This window comes from Telopea speciosissima, chromosome 5 (assembly GCF_018873765.1).
Source record: "Telopea speciosissima isolate NSW1024214 ecotype Mountain lineage chromosome 5, Tspe_v1, whole genome shotgun sequence".
Classification (NCBI taxonomy): domain Eukaryota; kingdom Viridiplantae; phylum Streptophyta; class Magnoliopsida; order Proteales; family Proteaceae; genus Telopea; species Telopea speciosissima.
In genome coordinates, this window is record NC_057920.1 from 65,038,070 (window position 1) to 65,062,790 (window position 24,721).

The 24,721-nt window shown below is 39.6% G+C and overlaps 4 protein-coding genes across 4 annotated transcripts; 1 reads left to right on the forward strand and 3 right to left on the reverse strand.

Moving 5' to 3' along the window:
* Positions 1-2,745: 2,745 nt before the first annotated feature.
* LOC122663276 lies at positions 2,746-15,461 on the forward strand. Its single transcript, XM_043858960.1, has 4 exons — positions 2,746-2,940; positions 3,028-3,526; positions 14,339-14,345; positions 15,440-15,461. The coding sequence occupies exons 1-4, from the start codon at positions 2,779-2,781 to the stop codon at positions 15,459-15,461; spliced, it is 690 nt and encodes a 229-aa protein (XP_043714895.1). The 5' UTR covers positions 2,746-2,778.
* On the reverse strand, positions 5,458-7,386 carry LOC122660860 (salicylic acid-binding protein 2-like). Its single transcript, XM_043856113.1, has 3 exons — positions 6,895-7,386; positions 6,687-6,806; positions 5,458-6,002 (listed from the first exon to the last, which is right to left on the reverse strand). The coding sequence occupies exons 1-3, from the start codon at positions 7,369-7,371 to the stop codon at positions 5,622-5,624; spliced, it is 978 nt and encodes a 325-aa protein (XP_043712048.1). The 5' UTR covers positions 7,372-7,386; the 3' UTR covers positions 5,458-5,621.
* Positions 15,462-15,515: 54 nt separating the features above from the next.
* Positions 15,516-17,759, reverse strand: LOC122660861 (salicylic acid-binding protein 2-like). The gene is made up of 3 exons (XM_043856114.1): positions 17,230-17,759; positions 16,972-17,091; positions 15,516-15,963 (listed from the first exon to the last, which is right to left on the reverse strand). The coding sequence occupies exons 1-3, from the start codon at positions 17,719-17,721 to the stop codon at positions 15,592-15,594; spliced, it is 984 nt and encodes a 327-aa protein (XP_043712049.1). The 5' UTR covers positions 17,722-17,759; the 3' UTR covers positions 15,516-15,591.
* Positions 17,760-20,454: 2,695 nt separating this feature from the next.
* On the reverse strand, positions 20,455-24,519 carry LOC122663277 (protein ACCELERATED CELL DEATH 6-like). The gene is made up of 3 exons (XM_043858961.1): positions 23,931-24,519; positions 22,199-22,752; positions 20,455-21,081 (listed from the first exon to the last, which is right to left on the reverse strand). The coding sequence occupies exons 1-3, from the start codon at positions 24,517-24,519 to the stop codon at positions 20,455-20,457; spliced, it is 1,770 nt and encodes a 589-aa protein (XP_043714896.1).
* Between the last annotated feature and the right edge of the window lie 202 nt (positions 24,520-24,721).

The window sequence follows — 24,721 nt, forward strand, 5'->3', positions numbered from 1 at the left end:
TTTTCCTTTTGGCTGACGATGTATTTATATATATGAATGCATCTTCCAGGTATATCTCAAACTTCAAGGCCTTTTTGACATTGTTCAAAAAATTATCAGGGTAGTCGGTAAACCTGGAGAAGAGTAAGTTGTTTTTTGGAAGAGTTTTCTCTCTAAGGAGACATTTTATTTCAGAGCAGTTGGAAATTCCTGAATGTTCTCTCCCAACTAGATATGTGGGTATAAAGATTTTCAAAGATCGTGTGAAGCGTGATCATCTCGTACCCTTGATGGATAAGATAAGAGGGCGTCTTATGAATTGGAAAGATAGACTTTTGTAGATAGCGAGACGAGTGGAGTTGGTTAGATCAGTTATAGTGGAAGAAGAATAGGGAAACGAGAAAGGCCAAGCTCGTGGGAGCAGCGATGGATGATACCAGATTAGATCTGAGAATTCTCAGTTGTATTTTCATTGATTGTAAAGATATATTTATACATGAGATTAGGGTAAGCCTAGAGATCGGATTCCCTACATATGATAATGGAAAGAGAAGAGATTCTATACATGTGATCATACGAAAGTGAGAGAGTGAATCCTAAACAAAATCAATCATATAGAGTTTCTGTTTGAATGAAACTCTATATATGTAAATTCCCTCTCACAATTAAAGAAGAGTTATTAGTTGATGCTCAGTGTAGACCGAGATATCGTTGTACCAGTCTGTAGATTTGTTTGGCTTGATTTGATCAGTTTACTCTTTGTTTCGTATATATTTGGCTTCTTTTCAATATAAATGATCCTTTTAGACAAAAAACTTGAAAGATAATGTTCTTAATTTGCATGGTAAGGAAGGATACTAGGACACTACAAACAAAGCACCACTAATTACCGATACTAGAAAGAAGAAAATCAAGCACAAACCAAAAACTGAAACCAAACCCTAAAACAAAATTCAAAATTGCAAATAGCAAACAACCAATCAGCACAAACCAAAAACTGAAACCAAACTCTAAAGCAAAATGCAAATAGCAAAGAACCAGAGAAGAGACACAGCAAAAGAAAAGAGAGAAAAAAAAAATAAAAAATCAGAAACAAACAGCAAATCAGAATCAAGAAACAAAACACCAAACCCTAGAGATCGTCTCCGTACAAAACAATCTCCGCCGTGTAGAATGAATGAATGATCGTAACAAATATCAGAAATTGAAGCGAAGAACAGCGCACAATCTCCAAAGAGATCTCACTCCCCCTCACTAGAGAATGATCTCGCTCGAGATGAATCCAAACCCTAATGCGAATCGGAATCCAGCAAGAACACTCGGACAACTATTTGTAAAAAACATTCGTCATAATTAATAGTAATTTTTTTCTTTTTGCCTGTGCGAATGGGATCTTTATCCCCCCAGTACTACTGGAGGTGCTGTGCGCATCGTGCGGCGCAACACCACCCATGGGAATGTAGCCTAACCTTAACATTCTCTCCCCCTCCCCCTCACGGGTCCCGTTGTGGTCTCACCATCGGTGTAGCCCCTCTATTGGCATGATATTGTCCTCTCTGTCCCAATGGGCCTCAAGACTTTAAAATGCATCATACCATGTAGAGAAGGTTACTCTTTATTAATAGCGCAGGATCTCCCACCCTAGCCGATGTGAGATTAAGTTTACACCCCCTCACCGATCTCCCCAACCCCCTGGTACTCAACTGTGTCTTGATGGAGACACCTCAACGATCTCCCAAACGGACTGATACTAGACCGTATTCTTAGGGCGTTACAATTTTTTTTCTTCATTTTGTTCTATATCAATATCTCTTTTTAATTGCAAGGGGGTGGAATAACGTCCTCTAAATCGAATCACCTTAATTAATGCTTCCCTACTCCCGAGTCCAGATCCTCTCTAACGACTTTCAACTATTAGAGTTGATCTCACACCATTCATACTTCATAGGGTGTGGACCCACATGTGGTCCCCAGGCCCCATAAATGGTGTGAGATGGATTCTGGTGATTAAACACTTAAATGTCATTGAAAAGAAATGATGATCCTCTGCGGCTTGGGATTGTGCGACCATCGTGCTATGCTCAATTCCCTGGTCGCCATCACAACACAAATGCCCATCCAATGGTTGAGCAAAAAATCCTTTGCAATGTACTGCGGTGCGGCGGCCTTGCGAGCTCCACACCGTGGATGATGCGACATCCAACGATGCGAGCTCGATTGCACTTATTTTTTTTTTCCTTCTCAAACTTGGCACGGTTGGATGTTACATCATCCACGTGTCAAGCTCATAAGGCCACACCGTAGTACATCGCCAGATCGGTACACTATAGACGATTTTTATCTACATCGAACTCCTCAAAAATACCGTTCAAAATTCAAATTTGAAAGGAGCTCAATGCCCAACCCATTGGATGGGCATATGTGCTGAGATGGCAAACTAGGAATTGCACATAGCATGATGGCCACACAACCACAGACCGCAGAGAATCCAAATCCCCCTAGCTATGAGTCTGACGAGAAAAGATCTTCTCCAACAGACATTTAACCATCAGAGTCGATCTCACACCATCCATGAAGTGTGGTCCCCACAACCAGAGGTGGTCTACACGCCCTATGGATGGTGTGTGAGATTGAGTTTGTCATTGAAGGGATCTGAACACGTCTATGAATGACCCTTTAACCTTCCCTATACATCTATGTTCTCCAAAGCAATTCATTCATAAGAGTATCTCCAACCCTACCAAATTTTGATTTCCAAACACTTCTCCTTCTTCTTGAGAAGTGTAAAAACACCAAAAAATGGAGAAACAAATCCTTGATTTCTCTCTAGTTCCATTAGGTCTCTGTTTACTTCTATCTTACCATATATGGCTTCTCCATCGAATCATACATCATCCAACCACCACTGTCATCGGCATCAATATCATCAACAGACGTTTATGGGTCCGAACCATGATGGAGGTAATTAATTAAGCTCTTAAATCTCATTTAATTATTATGATTTAATCAAATATTGTTCTTAATTTTGAATGGTAATGGATATATTAGGACACTTCCAAGAATGGAATTCTTGCAGTGCAGACACTGCGAAACAATATAATGGCGTCGACAGTATTAGCATCTACAGCAATCATGCTTAGTTCAGTAGTTGCAATGATCATGGCTAACTCGAAAGCTAGACCATCTGGTGAAATAGTTTTTGGAGGTCAAAGTGAATTAGGGTTATGGATCAAGTTCTTCTCAATCTTGGTTTGTTTTCTTTTAGCTTTCTTGTTTAATGTACAATCTATAAGATATTACAGTCATGCAAGTATACTGATAAATGTGCCGGTGAAGAAGATGATAAGTCCACATTTGACGGCAGAATATGTGGGGAAGACTGTGATTAGAGGGAGTTTTTTTTGGTCACTGGGTTTAAGGGCATTTTACTTTTCTCTTCCATTGTTTTTATGGTTATTTGGTCCTATACCTATGTGTTTGTGTTGTGTTTTGCTTGTTTTTATGCTTTATTTTCTGGACGTTACTTATGACTTTGGAGAGTTTGTTGGTGTTGTTTATGAGAAAGATGAGGAAGTAGGGAGATAAGTGTGGGATTTTTCATTTTTTCAAGCCTAGAAGGACATGTGTTCACACTTGGCATGCATTTGTTGCGTGTGTGAGTGTTTTGTGTGTGTGTGTGTGAGAGAGAGAGAGAGAGAGAGAGAGAGAGAGAGAGAGAGATTCAACCCAAGTTGAATTGTGTTGTATATTCTGAAAAAGGTTAAGAAAATTATGCTTTGATGATTCCATATATGATGTGTTTGTGCTAGTGTTTTTTTTTTTGTTTTTTTGGGGTAAATTACACGTCACCCCCTAGTTTTCAAACAAAACTCAGATCACCCCCTTGTTTTTGAAAAAACTCAAATCACCTTCTGGGTTAGACCCCAATATGACAAATTAGTCTCTACCGTTAGTTTTATGCTGTTAAGTGATGATGTCCGCCAGTTAAATAAATTTAAATCCTTAAACTACCCTTGACCAATGTTGAAAATGAAGGAAGGATAATATTTTAACTTTAATTCTAATGTTTTAGTATAAGGGTAAAATAGTCCTTTCACATCAATAACTAATAGCAGACTAACATCGTTATTGTAGAGGGGGTGTTTAGAGTTTTTTTAAAAATCAGGGGGTGATCTAAGTTTTGTTTGAAAACCAGGGGGTGATGTGTAATTTACCCTTTTTTTTATGGTGGTGCAGTCTACAACGGTGAAAAAGGAAAATTATCTCCTCAATTTGCCTGCCCGTCAATTTTGTCAATTCCATCTAATAGGGGGAGGTGGATCCCACCCGGGTAGTGTGTTCGGGCAGGGGGTAGGGTGGTCATTTTCACCCTCTATTAGATGGAATTGAGAGAATTGATAGGCAGGTAAATTGAGGGGATTAAGATCCAGTAAAAAGGTTATCTTAGGACTGTATTTCGCTTCACCATGGTAAAGGAGGAATTCTTTAACCGTTGGCATTGGGTTTTTAAAGGGAAAAGTAGTTTTGATCCCAAATAATAGGGGTGGGAGTTTATTAATGAGTTTGGATCCTCTCCAATGACATTGAAGTGGATATCTCTCCAACTACCTTGTCCTTATGTCACATTTCGTATTCAGAAAATATGGGGTAAGAGTTTGGGTTAGTTTTGATCCCAAAGAGAGAGAGAGAGAGAGAGAGAGAGAGAGAGAGAGAGAGAGAGAGAGTGGGGGTGGGGGGGTGGGGAATAATAACAAGAATAATAATAAAGGTAATTGAGGTTTCTCTCCATGAATGGATAGAAAAGTTGGCATAAGGAGAAGGTAGATGAAGAGGATACCCTCTTCAATGTCGTTGGTGATGAGGGTTTCCTCTTCCCCCAAGTTGTGAAGGAAAACTTTTGCCTTTATACTTATGTCAATTTTGGTAAAAGCGGTTATGATTCGAATGGTCCTTCGTGTTTTTTCCCTTTTTTTTTATGGGCAAAAGATCTTTGTTTGATCAATTGATTCCTGCGCCAATGTAGAGGCCAATGAGAGCATGCTCAAGGGCATTAATATGAATGAGATTTTTTATTTCAAGGGGTGAGGCTGTAATATTCTAGAATCCTCTACGTGTAAGATCCACTTGATCAAGCTGTGTTCTTTAATTTCCCATAATTTTATGGGCAAAGAGATCTCTACTTGGTCGCATGGTCTGTACACAAATGTCTCGGCCAATGGGTGAGCACACCTGGGTATCTACCCAGGGGGCAAAGGTGTCATCTCGCATGGTGCCCTGTGAGTGGGCGTAGGAAACACCACCAAGTAGAGATCTTTTTCCTTATTTTTATTTAGTAATATATTGGCTATTCAGATTTGAGGGTGGCCTTTAGTGTTTATTTTTTGGGGATTGAACTCTTTGTCCGGCTGCTTAGCGTACGAGAGTACGTCCTTGTGTCTATCACTCTCCTACAATAGGGAACAAATATGTCATTTCATAGGATATTCATCATTAACATAGAAAGAAGAGCTATACTGCAATAGTTGGATATATTACAGTAGCATTTGTTGTTCATACTTAGATAACATAGCACACCCAACACACAAAAAACAGGCAAAAGCAAAAGTACATAATACTAAGACCCAGCTTCTATTCCGGTTGGTTCAAGCCCACCAAGCAGCACGCAGGACTGAATTTGGTTTGGGTTTCATCTGGACCGAACCGGCCCAAGTTGCATCTCCAGCAGCATTAGAAGTCACAAAATAAGAGGAATATTGTCTAGCAATATCTAAGATATTAGCAGACAACTCTAAGGGCTTTGATAGCATGACCTCATGACCAGAACTGTTTATCAGCTTCTGCTCCTTCACCGGAAAATTGGTGATCATTTCGTATTGATAATCAGTTGGAACTGTTAAATCGTCTCCGGTTACAATGTAGAATCGATCAATTGAGCCATAACTCTCATTTTTAAGTTGTATTTCAGCAATTTCATTGTAAAAGAATGATCCTGGCCTTTTCTGTGTATGCATTAGAGCAATGTCCTTGCAACCACAAAAACAATAGAAATGTCAAACAAGTCCTTGTTAAAATATGCTATTAAGAAAACTATGAATTTATAGAGAGAATGAGAGAGATTTTGAGGGAATGAATTTATAGAGAGAAGGAGAGAGATGCTGAGGGTAGGCCTTGGTGGAACAATAAAGATTGTTCCATTGTGACCAAATGGTAACGGGTATGAGTATGGAAACAACCTCTTTGTGAAAGCAGGGGTAAGACTGCGTACATAATGACCCACCCTAGACCCGCAATGGCAGGAGCCTCGTGCACTGGGTTCGCCCTATATATAGGGAGAGATTTTTTTTTTTTTTTTTTTTTCTTTTTTACAGGAAAGATGGGGAGAAAATTGCTAGCAACCCCACATACAAACAAACAGAAATCCCCTTTTTCGTGTAATTTAGTTTCGTAATAACTTAAACATCAACAAGAAACTCTCTCTCTCTCTTACTATGTGACCAATATCTTTAACTTAAGCATCACCCGGTATGCACTTTTAGGTCATTCTGACGTGTTTCAAAGACGAAACAGTCTGTCCAAGAATCATCACAGTACTTTCTGAACTGAGATCAGGCTTCACTAATAACAAGTGAGACTGAGGTGGGTTGGAAATGAACTTGGGATTCAGCAAAAAGACATCACCAAAAAACAAAAATGAGAGAGAGAGATACCTCAGGAGGGCACATTTGATAGAGTTTTGATCCCAAGAAGTCATCACCAAAGAAATACCATGTGGTGTTCCCACTAGTCATGATACAAGTGTCAAGCCATTCTGATGGATACTTTGCTCCCTAGAGAGAGAGAGAGAGAGAGAGAGAGAGATTAGAATAGAAGAAGGTAAATGACCAATGAAGAATAAGAATAAGAGGTTAGGGATACCTGATCAAGGACATAGGACATGGTGTGAGCAGTATCAGGCATGTAGGCAGCAATAAAGACAGCTGCAAGTATCTTTGTGGGGTACTTATCCATTGCAACAGCAATATTGAAACCTCCTGCACTGTGACCCACAAGCAAAACCTTGTGGTCTAAGCATTCCATCAGATCAAACAATGGTTTTGAGTAATTCCAAAATGAAACATTTTCTATTGAATCCACGGCCATGGTTACTGAAGGTCCAAGTTGGACTGTTGTTACATTATAGCCTGCAGCTTCCAACATAGGTTTAACCTTATACCAAAACCATTGTCCTTGGCCTGCCCCATGGACAAGAACAATATGACCTAACCCTGTAGGCTTTGGAGGGCATGGTGGGTTTTGGTTGAAATTGCATAATGGTGGGTTTTGTCCATTGGCAGGCAAGAGCTGCAACAACACCACAACCACCACCACCACCATCATCATTGACAAAGCCATTTCAGTCTTCCTAGAGCTACCCATCTCTCTCTGTCTCTCTCTTCTCTTCTCTTCTCTTATTGCTCTACAACTTCTACTTCCCTTTTTCCTCTATTTATAGTGCTATGGGTCGGTGCTTCTTTATCTCAAGTAATTGCAAAATGAAAATTTTGCTTTGTGAGTTTGTTGAAGCATTTAATGACCAAGATAGTGATAAGCATGTGCGCATGCCACGCATTAGGTATGGTATAAAACGGTTTAAAGGGATAGCCGTATGTGTCCCCATTGGGCTCGAATTCAGATCCTCTACTGTCGAGCTGCGTGGCAGGATCTTACTGTCAAGATACAGCAAGGTGGTAATGACCGCCTTCCACCCACTCGGGTAAGGCGCTCTAGCAGGGGTAAGGCGATCATTTCTCGTCTTGCTGTGTCTTGGCAATGGGGTCCTGCCGGGCAGCTCGGCAGTAGAAGATGCAAATTGCATTGGCTCTGGTTTGGGTAACCATGGAAAGGAGTCAAAGAAGTCTCAATAAAATGAAAAATTATCTCTTCCAGCTCCCTGCTTAGCCCAGTTTATTTGGGTAGAGGTAGGGTGGTCATTGCGCCCCCTTATTATAGGTACTGGGAACTGCTTATTTTGGTCACAGTTCTCTGAGTCATTTTTTTCAAAATGTTAGAACGTACAATGTACGCCATAACCTCAAAACTATTTTTAGAAATATTTGGAAAGCTGCCATAATATTGTTTTAGTCGATGGGTTCCAGATTAATTAGGTCCTTCTTGTTTTAATGTCCATGAAAACCTGTTTAATTTTTGTAAGGTGCATTTTGTTATCCAAAAATAGTGAAATGAAAAATTGTAACTGGAGTTTGAGATAGAGATATCGATATTGGATCGGTTGTATTGGTTAATCCATATTGGTATTGGCTGTGATCGATTCTGATACGAAACCTATACATATCGATGGTATCAGATAGAAAGGTACTTTTTTTTGTAGCCGATTCGATGGACACTAGACCAATACTAATCAATATGTATTGGTATCTTATTGGTTTCGAAATTAATCGATACATTCAGATAACATAAACTAGAACCCTGATTGTAATATTATTTTAATTGTTTTTTATTTAATTCTAAAATTAGTGTAGAGGTTTAAAAAAAAGATTTTCAAAATAATCTTGAAAGTAACTTATTATTATGTCATTATCAAAAGTTTTACATTTTTTCAAGTAGGGATGTGGAATAACAATTGATTCACATATCAATACAATTTGAGTTCATACCATTGAACAAGAGAAGGGAGACGAGGAGTTGACGGTTTCTTAATGTATTAGAATACGAATATATTATTTTACTCAACTCAATTTTCTAAGTGAATCAGTTTTATAGTTTTTTAAATAACGACTAACCTTGCCAAGTCTGTAATGAGTCAGGTAAAAATTATGCGTCTTATTTGACTGGGATGATTTATGATCAAGTCTTGTCATTTTCTATGTTGACCTAGTTTACATGATTCTTGATGAAATTTTCCAAATTTTTGATTCAGTCAAATCCCGATTTTTCAACTATGTCAAATAGAACAAATCAAATATTAAGAACTTGAATGAATAATTGAAAATCTATATTTGATTTGTGTTTTCATTTAGGATCCTATCAAATATGAGTTATGATCCGAACCCCATACTTATTTTAATAGGATCAATGCATATTACTACCGCCAGACTTCAAAGCGAGAATCACCTTTCAACATCTCTCCTAAAGTACAGAAGTCCTCGATGTAAAAAGCTCACGTGAAGCACCTGGGCACCAAGTCTAAATGTTGTAGGTTCTAAAAAACAATAATAAATTCTGCCAAAAAAAATTAAAGATAATAAATGCCTTACCAAAAAAAAATTAATAAAGTTAATAAATGTGTCGATTATTGTACACTCATTGAATAGTCCTACTATGAGATTCTTAACTGGACTTCCCAGCTTTCAATGTATCACTTCTAGAATCCATCATTCTATTTTATTCAAATTTCCCTTCTAAAATTATTAAAATAAATCTTAAATCTTTTTTATTTAGGTCTCCCAAAGTTTGGATAATCTTAAGGTTCACAAACCCGGGTTTTAGTATATTTTCAAAATATTCTTTCCATCCCCTCATTTTTGAACCCCTTAAATTGAATCAAATGAAGTGAAAAGACAATCACCATTTGGTTTGTTTTTTTTTAATTTTCTTCTTAGAATTGATAATATCATGGTTTTAATAATGACCATGTGGTTTTAATAATGACCATGACTCGGGGATCTTGAATTGTTGATTTTAGTCGATTATTGTGATTTTCTTTTGAGCCACCCAATATTAATAATGGACAAGTTTTTAAAAGAAACTAAAGGTGTGACAAAACAGTATCATACATAGGAAGGTAGATAAAATCATTTCATAGTTTTACTCAAGCCATGTTGGATGAGGAATTCATTCTTTTTGGTAGAGAAAGCTTTATTGATAAGAATGTAGTACACATGCATTCCGAATTATAAGCGTTAAATAGCATAGAATGGAAATTGGCCAATCAGTCCAACACATCAAGGATAAGCGTTCCTTAAAAAGGAGGTAGCAAAACTGTTTCCCTACCCTTGGAATAAAGTAACAAAGCAAATGATTCTAAACTCAACACCAAATGAGTGACATCCTGATCAATATTAGAAATCACCGAACTTGGTGGGTTGGTGCGCTCGCCGATGAAAATAGAGATCAATACTTTATTGTCATATTCGACAATTAAATGGTCCCAATTAACTTTCTTCAACAGCTTGATAGATGCTTGTGTGAATCGCCCATGGCTCTAAGTATCGGTAACGTATCGCTGTAGCGGGCGATACGTATTGGTTTTACTAGTCGTCAATATTGATACTGTGCCAATACTGTATCAATAGCACGGTATGGACAAGGGGGAAAATGGTCAGAAAACTCATTTTTTTTAAGGAATTTAAGGGGTACTTTTGTCCGATACAACCGATCCAGGCTGATACCGTATCAGTATCGTATCAGTTTTGCGTGTTGCTGATACCCGTTCCGATACCGTGCACTAAAACCATGGAATCAACATTTCTTTGCCTAATATAATACTTGAGAACACATCTGGTTCAGAGGCAACATGTAATGTACTGGTGAGGGGTGATGCGTGATTCTTGAAATTCATTGAAGGTTTGCTGAGCTTGTTGAATAACTTGTACCAGGAACTAGGGGTGTAAGTTTGGCCCGAGCGCCGAGCCCGCCCTAAGCCCGAACAGGGCTTGGGCTGGATTTTTCAACCCTGAGGGCGGGTTAGGGTTAAAATTTTCAGGCCCTGGGTTAGGTTCGGGTTGGGCCGAAGTTGAGGCCTCGAGCTAAGCCCATCCCGGCCCGACCCTGTGTTAGGTTATGCTTTACAATTTATTGTGTATATTTTGCAATTTTTTTTAGTATCTAATGAGCTATTGGTTTTCAAAAAAATAGGATAATTTATCTATTGAGCCAAAAAATTTACAATTTTAGATTGGGCTAAATTTTGTAACCCAAAGAAAAGTCTAATAGTCAATTGGGTATAAAACAAACCAATACCAAGTCGCATGTATCTCTTTTGTTGAATGCATAGGATGACGTAAATAGAAAAAAAGGAGGGCAAGTCCGGGCTAACCAACTGACCAAATCCTAACAAATTTCGGGGTCAATCAAGGCCAACCTAGACCTTGACAAAAATCAGGGTCAATCAAGGCCAACCCCGCCCACTCAGGGTCAATCAGGGCTGGGCTGGACTAGGCTGAGCCTGGGCTGAGATATCTCAGCCTGATCAAGGGCCGGGTTGGGCTTGGGTTGAGCTAAGAGGACTCAGGGTTGGACTAGGGTTTTAAAAAACCCGGCCTAACCCGACCCTGTTTCACCCCTAACAGAGACCATGTATGCGTTTTGAAAATTAAATCATTATGTACCCGCCAACTATACCGTGCAATGAAACTATAAAGAGAAGCGGTTCCACAGTATATTCTCTTCCCACTAACTCCTAAAGCCTCACAATTTTGGATCCAAAGTTGTAAATTAAATTTGATTGTATCCGAATTGAAGTAGGGCCAATATAGGATGGGAGCTACCAAACCGCACTACCATTGCAAATGGGCATGCATGCTTAGAAGGACATGATCAATTGATTCCAAAGTCTTTCCACATTGTGTATATTCCGTTACCAAAGCGACCTTCTAATGAGATAAAGCTACTGCTGTCTCTAATCCATCCACATAAATACGTTAAAAGAAATATCTAATTTTTGGTAGGATTGATAGGACCAAATTTATTTCCACACCGTCGTTGGCACCACTCTTCTTAAAGAAGTCGTTGATGCCCAAACTAAAGCATCACTCATGTTTTTAACACATAGGATATGGTAAGCATACTTGACACGGTAGCATCCATTTGGGACACTTCCCTAGATTAAGAAACCATTCCTCGGAAATAAGGATAGTGGAATTTCGAGTATTGTTAATGTCACCAGGGTTAGACTAGACAAGTTTGTTCGTATTGGAATTATTATTACAAAATCATTGGTTCTTTTTAATTCAAGTTGGGATAGGAATTGTCGGCTTTGGCCCAACACCCTTTTACAGCACAAAACATCCTACAAATGGTGGATGAAAAATATTCCAAGGGTAGTCATGTAAAACATCCTACAAATTGTGGATGAAAAATATTATCACTGAAAGACCTCTGATGCATTTTTTAATGAATCTTTTGGGGACTCGAGAGCTTGCACGTGTAGATTGATCAAGCATCACCCTATGCGAGATTTATTTATAATACTTTTTCTTCAAGTCATGAAACTGCACACTATCGATGTAGAAAACCCTCTCTCTTAAAATATTTAGTGATAATCTCAATCAAAATAATTCATTAACTAGGGGAAACTTGTGAACGATATAAGTGATTTTGCTTAATAAACTAGCTTTGGGATTCAACATACGTGGCAATTCCTTAATTTCATAATTGTTGGGTACTTGTGTAGGTCCTTACCAACTTCAGAGTAAGGACCTCACACTCTCACAGGAGGCTCACTGCCCTACCTAAATCAGTAATGGCCATGGGGAGTTGGGAACCCGTAAAAAAGTGAGCTTAAGAAATAAAAATTAATTCGGCTATGCTAAATACCAAGAGAATCTTCATGGGGAGGGACATTAGTATTCTAATACCAATGCGTTATGGGGCATTGGTATTGTGGTTAAATAGAGTATTGGTAAATTAAAATTATGTTTTTATACAGTTTTTGGATCTGTAGTGCTCCTCTTTCAAGATTCTCATAATGTTATTAGGGTTTTGGAGATTATCAAACACACACAAAAGAGAGAGAGAGAGAGAGAGAGAGAGAGTAATGTTGGTCGATTGGTCTGAGACAAATTCATATCTTTGTACAAGTACCGTCTAAGACCCTTCAGAATTAATCAAATGGAATCCATTGTGCGACCCCAAAGATAGCGTTGTTTAAGTTCTTTCATGGTCCCAAAATGTTTGTCCATTGCGTTTACCCCCAAAAAAAAAAAAAAATGTTTGTCCGTTGTAAAACAAAGATTTGATTTTTTCTTAAATTTCCCATGCTTAATGCCCATATTTAAATCATGGGTTTTTTATAATTACCATCCCAAAATCTTTATTATCTATTATTATCCCCCCAAAAATTTTCAAACAACTGTTACCCCCCTCTTATGCATATTAACCACTAATTGACCCCCACCGTTACATTTCCGTAACGGTGGGGGTTAATCGTGACAGTGTGCCATTGTCACGAATTTTTTAGAACCAAAATACCCTTTGGGGGTGGTAATTGTAAAAAAAAAAAAAAAAAAAAACCCATCACCGTCCTTCCTCCTCCTTCGTCTCCTTCTTCCTCCTCTGCAACCCCAAAGGTGAAACCCATCACCCATTTCCTTATGAATTGACTTTGCTACTGGAAGTTCCCACCTGTTTTGATACATGATTACTCTGAAACTTCTTTCGCCTTGACAAACCTCGAAGACGCTTTGGGATTTTATCATCCAAACTGGTAGAAATAACGCTTAAACTACTCAAATTTTGCTGATTCCCAACCCCTAGGGAATGATCATTCTTCTTCTTCCCCTGAGTCTTTTGGTGTAAAACAAAGCGGCTTAACTTTAATGGCGGTTTGTTGACCGCGGATGATCCCAAACTCAAGCCACTACCACTTACTACATTTGAACTATTTCTACTCTTCTTGTCAGCCGGTTCAAAACTACGAAGGGATACCTCCTTCCAACTCTTCCTTTTCCTCTTCCCATGCCCCAAACTTGACCCCACATTTTCCAACGAAGACTTCCTTTTCCTCTTTAGGACCCTATCTTCGGCCCGTTCCACGGAACCTCTGGACTTCTCAACATAGAGGCTTTGAAGATCCAAAGATCTCGGTTTTTTTGAAATTCTAGGGATATGAGGTTCTTCTGCTAAGCTGTTTTCCATCTACAAACACTCAATTGACAAGAGGGAAACTAATACCCCCAATTTTCATCTTCCATCATACATGTTTCTTTGTTTCGAACCCTAGCATTATTTCACCCAAAAAAAAAAAAAAAAACCCTAGCATTAGATCTGGTAATGAAATTAGAGCATAAAGATCAGATAAACCCCAAAATGAAATCCCAAAAACGTGCAAATCGATTAAAATCCAATTCCTACCAAGATCTGAATAGAGGGAAACTGTTCAATTACCCTCCTCTGCAACCCCAAAGGTGAAATATCCAATTACCCCTTACCGTTAACATGAAGGGTGAAGCTGGAGAACTGAGCAGCCAACGTTTTCAGGCCAGAACGGAGAGGGAGAGTCTGAGCAGATGAGGGGGAGGGGTGTTGGAGTCGGAGAAGGAAAGGGACATAGGGAGATGCCGCTGGTAATGGCCACCGGAGCCTGAGCAGGTGATGGTTTCAAGTAAGGGGTAAAATGGATATTTCACCTTTGGGGTTGCAGAGGAGGAAGAAGAAGAAGAAGGAGAAGGACGGCGATGGTTTTTTTTTTTTTTTTTTTTTTTTTTTTTAACAATTATCACCCCAAAAGGGTATTTTGGTCTTAGAAAATTTGTGACAACAGCACACTATCACGACTAACCCCCACCATTATGGAAATGTAACGGTGGGGGTCAGTTAGTGGTTAGTATGCATCAGAGAAGGGTAACAGTTGTTTAAAAGTTTTTGAAAGGATAATAGTAGATAGTAAAGATTTTGGGATGATAATTATAAAAAACCATTAAATCATTTATACATTTATTTACACACACTCAGCAAAATTGAATGATGGAAGTCAACACCGTGGCGTTGACAACCGACTGTGGCAAAGTAGTAAAATTCGTCATAACTCCTCCGTGGAAAAACAACCATGAAAATCCCCCATGGAAGGAGATCATACTCTAGTATAAATTGTGCAACAACCATGGTTCTAAGTATGGGTATGGCTCGGCCAAATCGGAAAATCTGTATCGGTTTTGCACCTTATTAATCCTGATATTATATCGATACCATATTGGTGACACGGTATGGATAAAGGGTAAATCAGTTAAAATTCTACTTTTAAAGGAAGATCAGGGACAAATTTGTTCGATATGGTCGATCCGATATCGTATCGATTTCCAAACTAACCGATACTGCGATATCCGTTCTGATACCATGCACTAAAACCATGGGAACAACAAATTGCAAATTAGGTCTCAATGTATTACAGTTGTTAAGTTTCTCTAATAAAGATCTTGCAGCTTCCTTCCTCTGCAACTCTTCAAATGAGGGCAACATTGGATTAGGTTTAAAGTAGTGGATGGTTTAATGGTCAGGTGTGCTAACCCATTGGCCCAGACGCTTGTGTAGAGACCATGCGACCAAGTAGAGATCTCTTGCCCTAACAAGGAAAAAAGATCTGTACTTAGTGGTGTTTCCTACACCCTCTCACAGGGCACCGTGAAATGACGGCTTTGCCCTTGGGTAGATACCCAAACATAATCACCTAATGGCCCAGACGCTTGTGTAGAGACCATGTGACCAAGTAGAGATCTCTTACCCTTATAACAATTTGTTGATATAGGTTGGTAGCATTACACTATTGAGATTCACTCATCAACATAGAAAGCACAGTTATGCAGCAATAGTTGATAGTAGCATTTATTCATTGTTAGATAGTAGATATTACAATAGCAAAGTACATACTAATTAGACCGGGTTTTTCCACAGGTTGGTTCAGACCCACCAGGCACCGCGTCGGATTGAATTTAGTTTTGGTTTCATCTTGACCCAATTTGCATCTCCAGCAGCATTAGAAGTCTCAAAATAAGAGGGATATTGTCTAGCAATATCTAAGATATTAGCAGACAACTCTAAAGGCTTCGATAGCATGACTTCATGACCAGATTTTTGTATCATCTTCTTCTCTTTCACCGGAAAATTCGCGATCATTTCACGTTGAAATTCGGTATAAACCGCTAAATCGTCTCCGGTTACAATGTAGAATCGATCAACTGAACCATAACTCTCATTTGTAAGTTGAATTCCTGCCAATTCATTGTTAAAGAACGATCCTGGCCTTTTCTGTGTATACATTAGCATGATAACCTGACAATGACAAAAATAATAAAGTTGTTAATTACACTAATTCGTTGTTAAAACCAACTTTTAAAAAAGGATTAATTTTAGGGACACAAACAGCCACACAGAGTCACAGACAGATATAAGGGAAATTTATCCTCTCAAGGGTGGTGCACTGCCCAGTGCACCACACCTAAGAATCCAACCGTCCACCTAATACTTGAAAGGATAAAAAGATATCATTGCCCATCTTTTTATGGTTGAATTCTTAAGTGTGGTGCACTGGCCAGTGCACCGCCCTTGAGAGGACGAAAATCCAAACACACTCTCTCTCTCTCTCTCCCCGACCAACAAGTTTTGGGGCATTGCTATTATGGTTAGCGGAGAGGTTTCTTTGAGCAAACGGCATAGAGGGGTGTATCAAGGAGGTGTGGTGGAACGGTTTTGTACATAAGAGGGCAGTGAGGTCAGTTCATGTGAGGGGAGAGATAGAGAGAAAGGGTGCTAGCATACCCTCGATCGCCTCACAGCCAATCAGGTGTAAAGATTTTCAGATAAATGGCTTTATCCGTAATGCTCCTCCATCAAGATTTTTATAATATTAGGCCCCATTTGTTTAGAGGGGAAGGTGGGACCCACATATTGGTGGGATTTTGAAGTGCCACATCAGTATTTTTCCACCCCAATTCTCCTAGTGCACCTAAGTCCCCTCTAAACAAATGCGCATAGGATTTGCAAAATGAATGAGAGAGAGAGAGAGGGACTAGCCTTTTGAAACAACGAATCAGTATTTAAATCTGGTCCAGCTGATTTCGATCTGATTCAGTTCTAGATCGGGTGGAATCTGTCCGATTCCACTCGAACCCTAGAAACCCAACATGAATAGGAAGCTTCAAAACAGTAGGAATCGGGATTGAACCCAGCTGATTCTGATTTGATTCGACCGATTTGTCAGATCTGATTCCGATTTTTAAAACACACGCATGAGAGTGGAAGGAGAGGGGGGGGGGGGGAGAGGAGAGAGAGCTGAGGTACCTCAGGGGGACACATTTCATAGAGTCTGGTACTCAAAAAATCATCACCAAAATAATACCAAGTCTCGTTCCCACTAGTAGTAATACAAGTATCTTCCCAGTCCTGCGGATACTTCATTCCCTATTGTACATAAAACAGAAAATAGAGTCAGTGGCATAGAAAAATAAAACCCTAAATTAGAAGAACAAGAAAAATAAAGAATTAAGAGTTAGGGTTAGAGTTAGAGTTAAGGTTAGGATTAGGGTTAGAGATACCAACCATATCAAGGACATAGGACATGGTGTGTGAAGTATCAGGCATATATGCAGAGACAAAGACACCTCCATGTGTCTTTTGAGGATACATTTCCATAGCAACAGCTATACTTAACCCTCCAGCACTATGACCCACAAGCAAAACCTTGTGATCTACACATTCCATTAAATCAAACAATGGTTTTGAGTAACTCCAGAACGTAACATTTTCTATTGAATCCATAGCCATGGTTACTGAAGGTCCAAGTTGAAGGGTTGTTACGTTATAGCCTGCGGCTTCCAAAATGGGTTTAACCATGTACCAATACCATTGTCCTTGGCCTGCACCATGGACAAGAACAATATGACCTAAACCTGTAGGGTTTGGAGGACATGAAGGCTTTAGGTTGAAGTTGCATTGTGGTGGCTCATTTCCATTGGCTAGCAAAAGCTGCAACAATACAACCATCACCACCATAGACAAACCCATTTCACTGATCTTCCTAGAACTACCCATATCGATCTCTCCTGATTTCTAAACCGATCTAAAGCTCTCTTTATCTCTCTATGTAACTTCTAGCTACTTCCCTTTTCCTTTATTTATAGTTCTATGGTTGGTGATTATTTATCTTTCAAGTTGCAAATAGGATATTTTTATTTATTTTTTATTTGTGATTTTGTGGAAAAAAGTAATGGACGCGCGTGGTGATAAATGTGTGCAGTTGAGTAGATTAATTGAATGGATAACCCTAAGTGGAAGTTCTTAGTGTAAAAGCCCACGTGAAGCACCTGAGCACAAGAATTTTTTTTTTTTTTTCTAAGGAATAAAATTAAGGAAATCCTGTTAACAAGAAAATTAATAAGGAATATAATTATATTAAGTAATGCTTTGATAATACAATGGCCTCTTTCTTTTATTTATTTATTTTGGGAGGGGGGTTTAAAAATACTAGGGGTGTTAACAGGTATGACTGGGTTGGGCATATTCAAACCCCAGCACAACCTTAGGGGTCTTAAAATCTGCCCAACCCTAGGCCTGACCTATCAGGGCCTAACAAATCCTCGACCCAGGCCCAATCGTGCTAGGGTTTACCTTAGTCCCGCTCAACTCTAATTGACCTTGATTGACCCTGAATTATAATTGTAAAAGCCCACCCACTAGGAGGTCTTGGGTTCAAGCCTCTTGGTTCTCATCTTCCCTCCCTCCCCATAGAACAAATACGTACCTTTAAAAAAAATAAATAAATAAGTCTTCCACCTTATGTATTGAGTCAACTCAACCTTGTGGAATGGATGGTCGAGATTTGTACAAGTGTCCTCTGATCCAATGGCTAAGATCTTGCCTCTTTAAATATCTTGTTTTTAGAATTCTAGCCTAGTAAAATATCTGATCTCGCTAGAGTCTTCCTCACAAGTATGAAACGTTTTAGGTGTTAGGAAAACAATGCAATCGAATGACGATTTTGCAGAAAAAAAACAAAGAGAGAGAGAGAGAGAGAGCTAGAGAAATCAAGCACACACGACAACGATTTTACGTGGTTCACCCCCAAGAAAGAAGGCTATATTCACGATCGAGCGATAGTCCGAATCCACTATTTCTGTGAAGAAAAAAACAAACCTTCTCTCACACCTGTTACATCTCTCAAAGAGATAACCACAATATATAGAAAACCTTAACCCACGAAAGTACAAAATTGTCTCCAAAAAACCCACCTGATCTGGTTTGAGATACAAACCAACATAGGACAAAATATATATCAAATCAAAGATCTCAACAAGATCCACAAACAATGATTTATGCACTTTTTGATCATTGTGACGAGTTTTGAAGGCGAGCTGAAGAAACACCACAGTACTTTTTGGATTAAAACGGTGATCAGGCTTCACCAATAACATTAGATTACAAGCTTTTGGACCTTTGGTCGGCTTAATGGATCGAGTCCATGATCAAAGTGAGGTTGACTCGTGTGCTTATGTTAGCGGGTCGTGACAATAGGCAGTCACAGTCCTCGGCAATCCATTTGGAACCACGAGTCCACGACCATGAATCTGGTGATACCAAATTTTTCATTGACTTTGCAAGATTATGGTGCATCCAAACACCTAATATTTGAATGTTTACTTGATAATGTAATTTCCAGTTTCAAATTTCTAAACTCCAAATGTATCGTAGGATGTTATCTAGTGGGATCCGGATCCCTACGGAGAGCTCTCTTTCATTTTATTTGATAGTAATTGGATCACCCAATTACATGAGGGAAAAAAGAATCTTGGGGCATTTTATGACAATAATGAGGTGGGTAAGCATTAATACATATATAAAGTTGCCTTCTTATACCTTCACTCATTAAATCGGTTAGGTTCAACTTTGGTTGGCTGAATCATCGAGCTAGTAATGAGGAATTTGGCTCTCCTCAGTCGTGGCGGAAACTGGAGGATCCAGCCCAACCAAAATAGGGGTATTTGGATCATTTAACAGGTGGCCCACCCTATGATCCGGTTTGGTTATATCAAAGTCCCGTTTGATCCAGTTCGATACATTGCTGAACCCTTTATTCCATCCCCATCTCCATCTCCTTGAGTTTGGTTCCTCTGCACGTACATACAGGTGCATGTACATGTAAGAGGCACCACCTGTCCTAGTTTTGCCATTTAAAAGGGGAAGAGGCGCATTTATGAAAACAAGATAAACATGTGATTGACTTTGAGATGTACGTTCACTTGCACATACGTGCAGATGATCCATTCTCCATCTCCTCCCCCTCCCCCTCCTCTTTATTTGAGCTTCTAGTTGTAACCATGGCCTACTTCTTCTACGTGGAATTTTGATGAGATTGAGAATTGACGAACATATCCATCTCAAGGTCCCCGATTCACATGCCAAGTTTCAGCCTGATCGGATTTTGTCATGTCTTAACCTCTACGGAGTATAGACAATGAAGAACCAAAATTTGGGGTTTCAAAGTGAGAATGAAACAAATGAAATAAAGGAAGATATATATCCACTTTCTTATTGTTGTATACATCACTTAAAGTACATCGAAGATTACAAAAGGACAACAACCCAATCTAATTTTGTTATGTCGCTAAGAGACCATAAAAAAAAATTTAAAAAATTTAAAAAGAGATACACGATTAATGTCCAGGCATACCCAGACAAATACAGAAACAGAAGAGCTAGGGAGGACCAACCTTCGACATTGCCATCAACAGGAACAACCCCAGCCAAGGTGAACATTTCTTTCCTAATTCAAACAACAAAGATACCACTAAACTCAAACATAGACACCACCATTCGGTAAAGATGATAGAGTATCAACATCTGGACACGTTTCTGGTGAACATATGGCCAAAGAAGTGGAATTAAGATGAACACCATATATATCAGAGAAATAATGTTCATGACAAGAACAACAATGGCTAGCCAAGCAAGCCCACTTGTTACTAGGCATACACCAGCTCCGAATGCTATGGACATCAACAGAAGTGATAGAGACAAAAAGGGGAGGGCAAAACTGTTTATGGTATAGAGTATCAGCTTAAAATCTCTTATTTTTGCCCAAAGGAGAGTCACAACACAGATGAGGGCACAATACATAGCTAAGGTATCACTAAGCATAAAAACATGAAATGTTGCTTTTCTAAGCATTAATGCCATACCCTTGTTTGGTCCATCACTATTAAGGCCACCAGGCACTGTAAGACCTGCGGTGAAGGTTATTGTTAGAATAAGAGTTGAAACCACCATTAGAGTGTCGATCCAATCTTTGTAATAATCTAGTAGTTCCTTCGGATTAGGTGGTTCTTGTGTTTCAAAGAGGTCTAGTTCCTCAATTTCTGGGGCACCAACAGCAATCAACCTCATCCATGTCAAGTCCTGGATGACAAAATGAAAAAAGATAATCAATCATATTCAAGAACTGTCACATTTGAAAGGAGAGAAACTTCCGACTATTCAGAAATAAAACGACGATCATTAGAGATATAAAAGTGGATGTTGAGGATTTGTGTAGAGTGGATATCCCTAAGAGGTCGAAATCTTCTAGGAACTTGTACTTAGTCCTGAAATGGGGAGTACATCCTAAGTGAATTTTTATCCTCTCAATAACATCAAGTACATCTAATAGAGGGAAGTGGACCCCACCTTGGGCAATGTGTTCAGGCAAGGGGTAGGATAGCCATTTCTGCCCCCTCTGTTAGATGTACTTGATGTCAAGTTGAGCAGGCAAATTGAGAGGATAAAGATGTGGGTTGGGAGGAGTTATAATACCGGGAATGATTGTTGTGAGAATTTGGATCATCTACTGCCGAGCTGCCTAGCAGGACCGTGCTGCCCAGACACAGTGCTGCTCGCAATGTCCGCCATACCCTTGCCCAAACGCCTTGCCCGAGTGGGGATAAGGCGGTCTTTGCACACAGTGCCGTGTCTGGGCAGCACTGTCCTGCCAAGCAGCTCAGCAGTAGAGGATCCAGATCCTTGTTGTGATGGGTATTTTGACTTTTGTGTTCTTGGGGTTTTGTGGGGTTGGTTTGGCTTAGGGTTTTGGTCTTGGTCTTCTGATTGGGAGCCCTTTGAGTCTTGGGCAGTGTAGTCCCAAAAGGCTTATTAGGCTGCCTTTGCTTATGTACTTACATTTTAGCCAAATGTTCTCTATGATGGGGGTGCAGGATGCGCCCAGACACATGGGGATGGGCGAAATGACTGTCCCACCCCCTGAATAGCCGAAATGACCCACTCATGTGTCTGGGCACAGCCTGCACTCTCAGGCGTGCAGAGAACAATCTCCCATATTTTTTTGGACCAAGATCCTCTGCAGTACCGGCGGGGCGGCGGTGCACATCCGACGGCACAGCAGAGACCAGGTGGCACACATGGCACACATGGCCTCTGTCGCCCTGCCAGTACTGCAGAGGATTTTAATACATTTTTTTTCTCTCTTTGCAATACATTGATCTGCTTATCAAAACCAAAAACCAAAAAAAAAAAAAAAAACCCCTTTAGCCTTTAGAGTCGAATGGGAGCCCTGCTTGTTGATGCGGTTTGCTTCACTTATGTTGAGGGCTGTCAATTTATTGTAATTCTTTAGACACAGGTTTACTCTAACATCTCTTGTGAGAACATGAACAACTTTATAATGCCCGGCCATGGCCGCCAGATGCAAAGGTGTGTTTCCATCTTTCTCCTTCTCATTTAGAAGCTTTTCAAGCATGGGATTTTTAAGAATATATCCAACCATTTCTACCTTTCCACTTTTAGCAGCAACATGAAGAGCATTCTCTTGTTCTTGTTCAGTGAGCAACTCCCAAGAACCAGGACAACGTTTGATGAGAAGTTGAAGAATCTTAGTGTGGCCTTCACGGGCAGCAACATGGATTGGGAAGAAGCCTTTATCATCGCTTTGATAGACAGCTGAAGTATCCATGTCGAGCAACACATTCAACCCATCCCAAAAATTTAAGCGTGCAGCATAGTGAAGTGGAGTCCTCTTTTGTGCATCTCTTAGTTGGATGAGTTGTGGTTTGAACTTCAATACTATTTTCATGATCTCTGTACTTCAAAATAAAGAAAGAACCCTAAAACTCCAATGAATTGAAGCCTTAAATAACAACTATTGTACTCTTTCATGCATGAACCATAGAAAACAAAACCTATATCGATGCAGAAAAGAATGGAAATTGCAAACAAACAATTACACAGTGCACACAAGGATTTATGTGGTAGTTCTGCAATATTTCCTAGTCCACGGTAAGATGAGATCTATTTCACTATCAATGGAGAATAGGTTATAACTAGCTGTTTATCCTCAAAACTCTCCCAGATTACATTAGTGAGAAAGAAACCTCGCTTCAAATTTATAACGAAAATCCTATACAGGAATCTTACCAAATATACCCATATAACCCCAAAAATAATTCTTTCGCAAAAATCTTGTACAGATATTTTATCAAAATACCCAACTAACCCTAACAAATTTTCGGGGTTGCTGCCCCGAAACACCCACTAGTTTATCGTGGCCCCACAAGTAAAGGAGATTACCATGCAAAGTGTGTTGATTCCTCCATACAACCTCTTAACTGCCTTTCGGAATCAGCACACTTACGCAAGGGATGGAAGCTCTTTTAAGCATGTAATACATTGAAACTCTTCAAGGTTTCAACAAAGAATTCAACTTCCTTCTATTCAGAAAATCAACTGATAGGATCTTTATCCTCTTAGGTTCCCTACCTGGTACAGTTCGTTCGGTTCTGCTCATAGGGGCAAAAATGACCACCTTACCCCCTACCCTAACACACTGCCCGAGTGGGGTCCACCCCCTCTTATTAGAGGCACTAGGGAACTCTACTGATAAGGCCAAGCTTCAAACCCAACTAACATTCCCAACTGATAAGGGCAAGCTTCAAACCCAATTACAGATATTTAAAAGAAAACCATAATTAATGATTAAAATGATGTCAAGCATTCATCTAACGAAGTTTTTCAATTTCGTACTACAAAAAAGGGCAAGAGATCTCTACTTGATTGCATGGTCTCTACACAAGTGTCTGGGCAAATGGATGAGCACACCTAGCTAGTATATCTACCCACAGGGCAGAGATGTCATCTCATGGTGCCCTGTGAAAGGGCTTAGGAAACACCACCAAGTAGAGATCTTTTTCCCTAAAAAGAAGTTATCAATTTCCCATTAAAAAAAAACACTTTCAAATCATCAGGTAGTAGGTAATTACCACGATGCTTCTTGATGATGGCAACATGAAGAAGTGTCTTTCCTGATCTTCTCCAATCTCCTGGGTCGTCACTGTCAACAAGCAGCCCCAACATGTGCTCAAGAAGTTGTAGATGGCCAGCTTCTGCAGCCAAATAAGCTGGAGACTTCCCTTCTTTGTTAACCAAATGTGACAAAACTGGATCTGCTGTAACTAGGGTTCTAGCCACATCTTCATGATTGTTTTCCATGGCCTCATGCAAGACTGTATTTCCAATTGTATTTTGCATCCTCAAGTACTGTTCTTGATTATTTGCTTCATCTCCCCTTTCGATGTCTTTCGAATTACAATCCAAAAGGAACTTGACGATGCTTAATCGACCGGCGGTTTCGGCGACATGAAGAGGGGTGTTTCCTTTTGAGTTTGGCTTGAAGAGAAGAGTTGGGCATCGCTGTAATAGAAGTTCCAAGATGGAATTGTGTCCTAAGCTCGCTGCCATGTGAGCCACTGTGTTCCCTTGAGGGCTCACTTGTTGAAGAAGTTGGGTTTCCATCATGGAGAGGATATGTTCTTCCCCTGCAACTGCGGCTGCGTATACTTGTGGTTCCATGGATTTAGAGTTTCTCCTTCATAATCACAACCAAGACACCAATAAAGATTGATATAAAGCCTCAAATGGAAAGAGTAATATGCAAGGTTAAGCATCTATCTACATATCATAAACACAGATGCCATTCTACCTGACCAATCACTACTTAGGTGAGTGAGTTGGTACTAATGCTGTCTGCTAAGGAATCTTTGTGTTGGAGTCC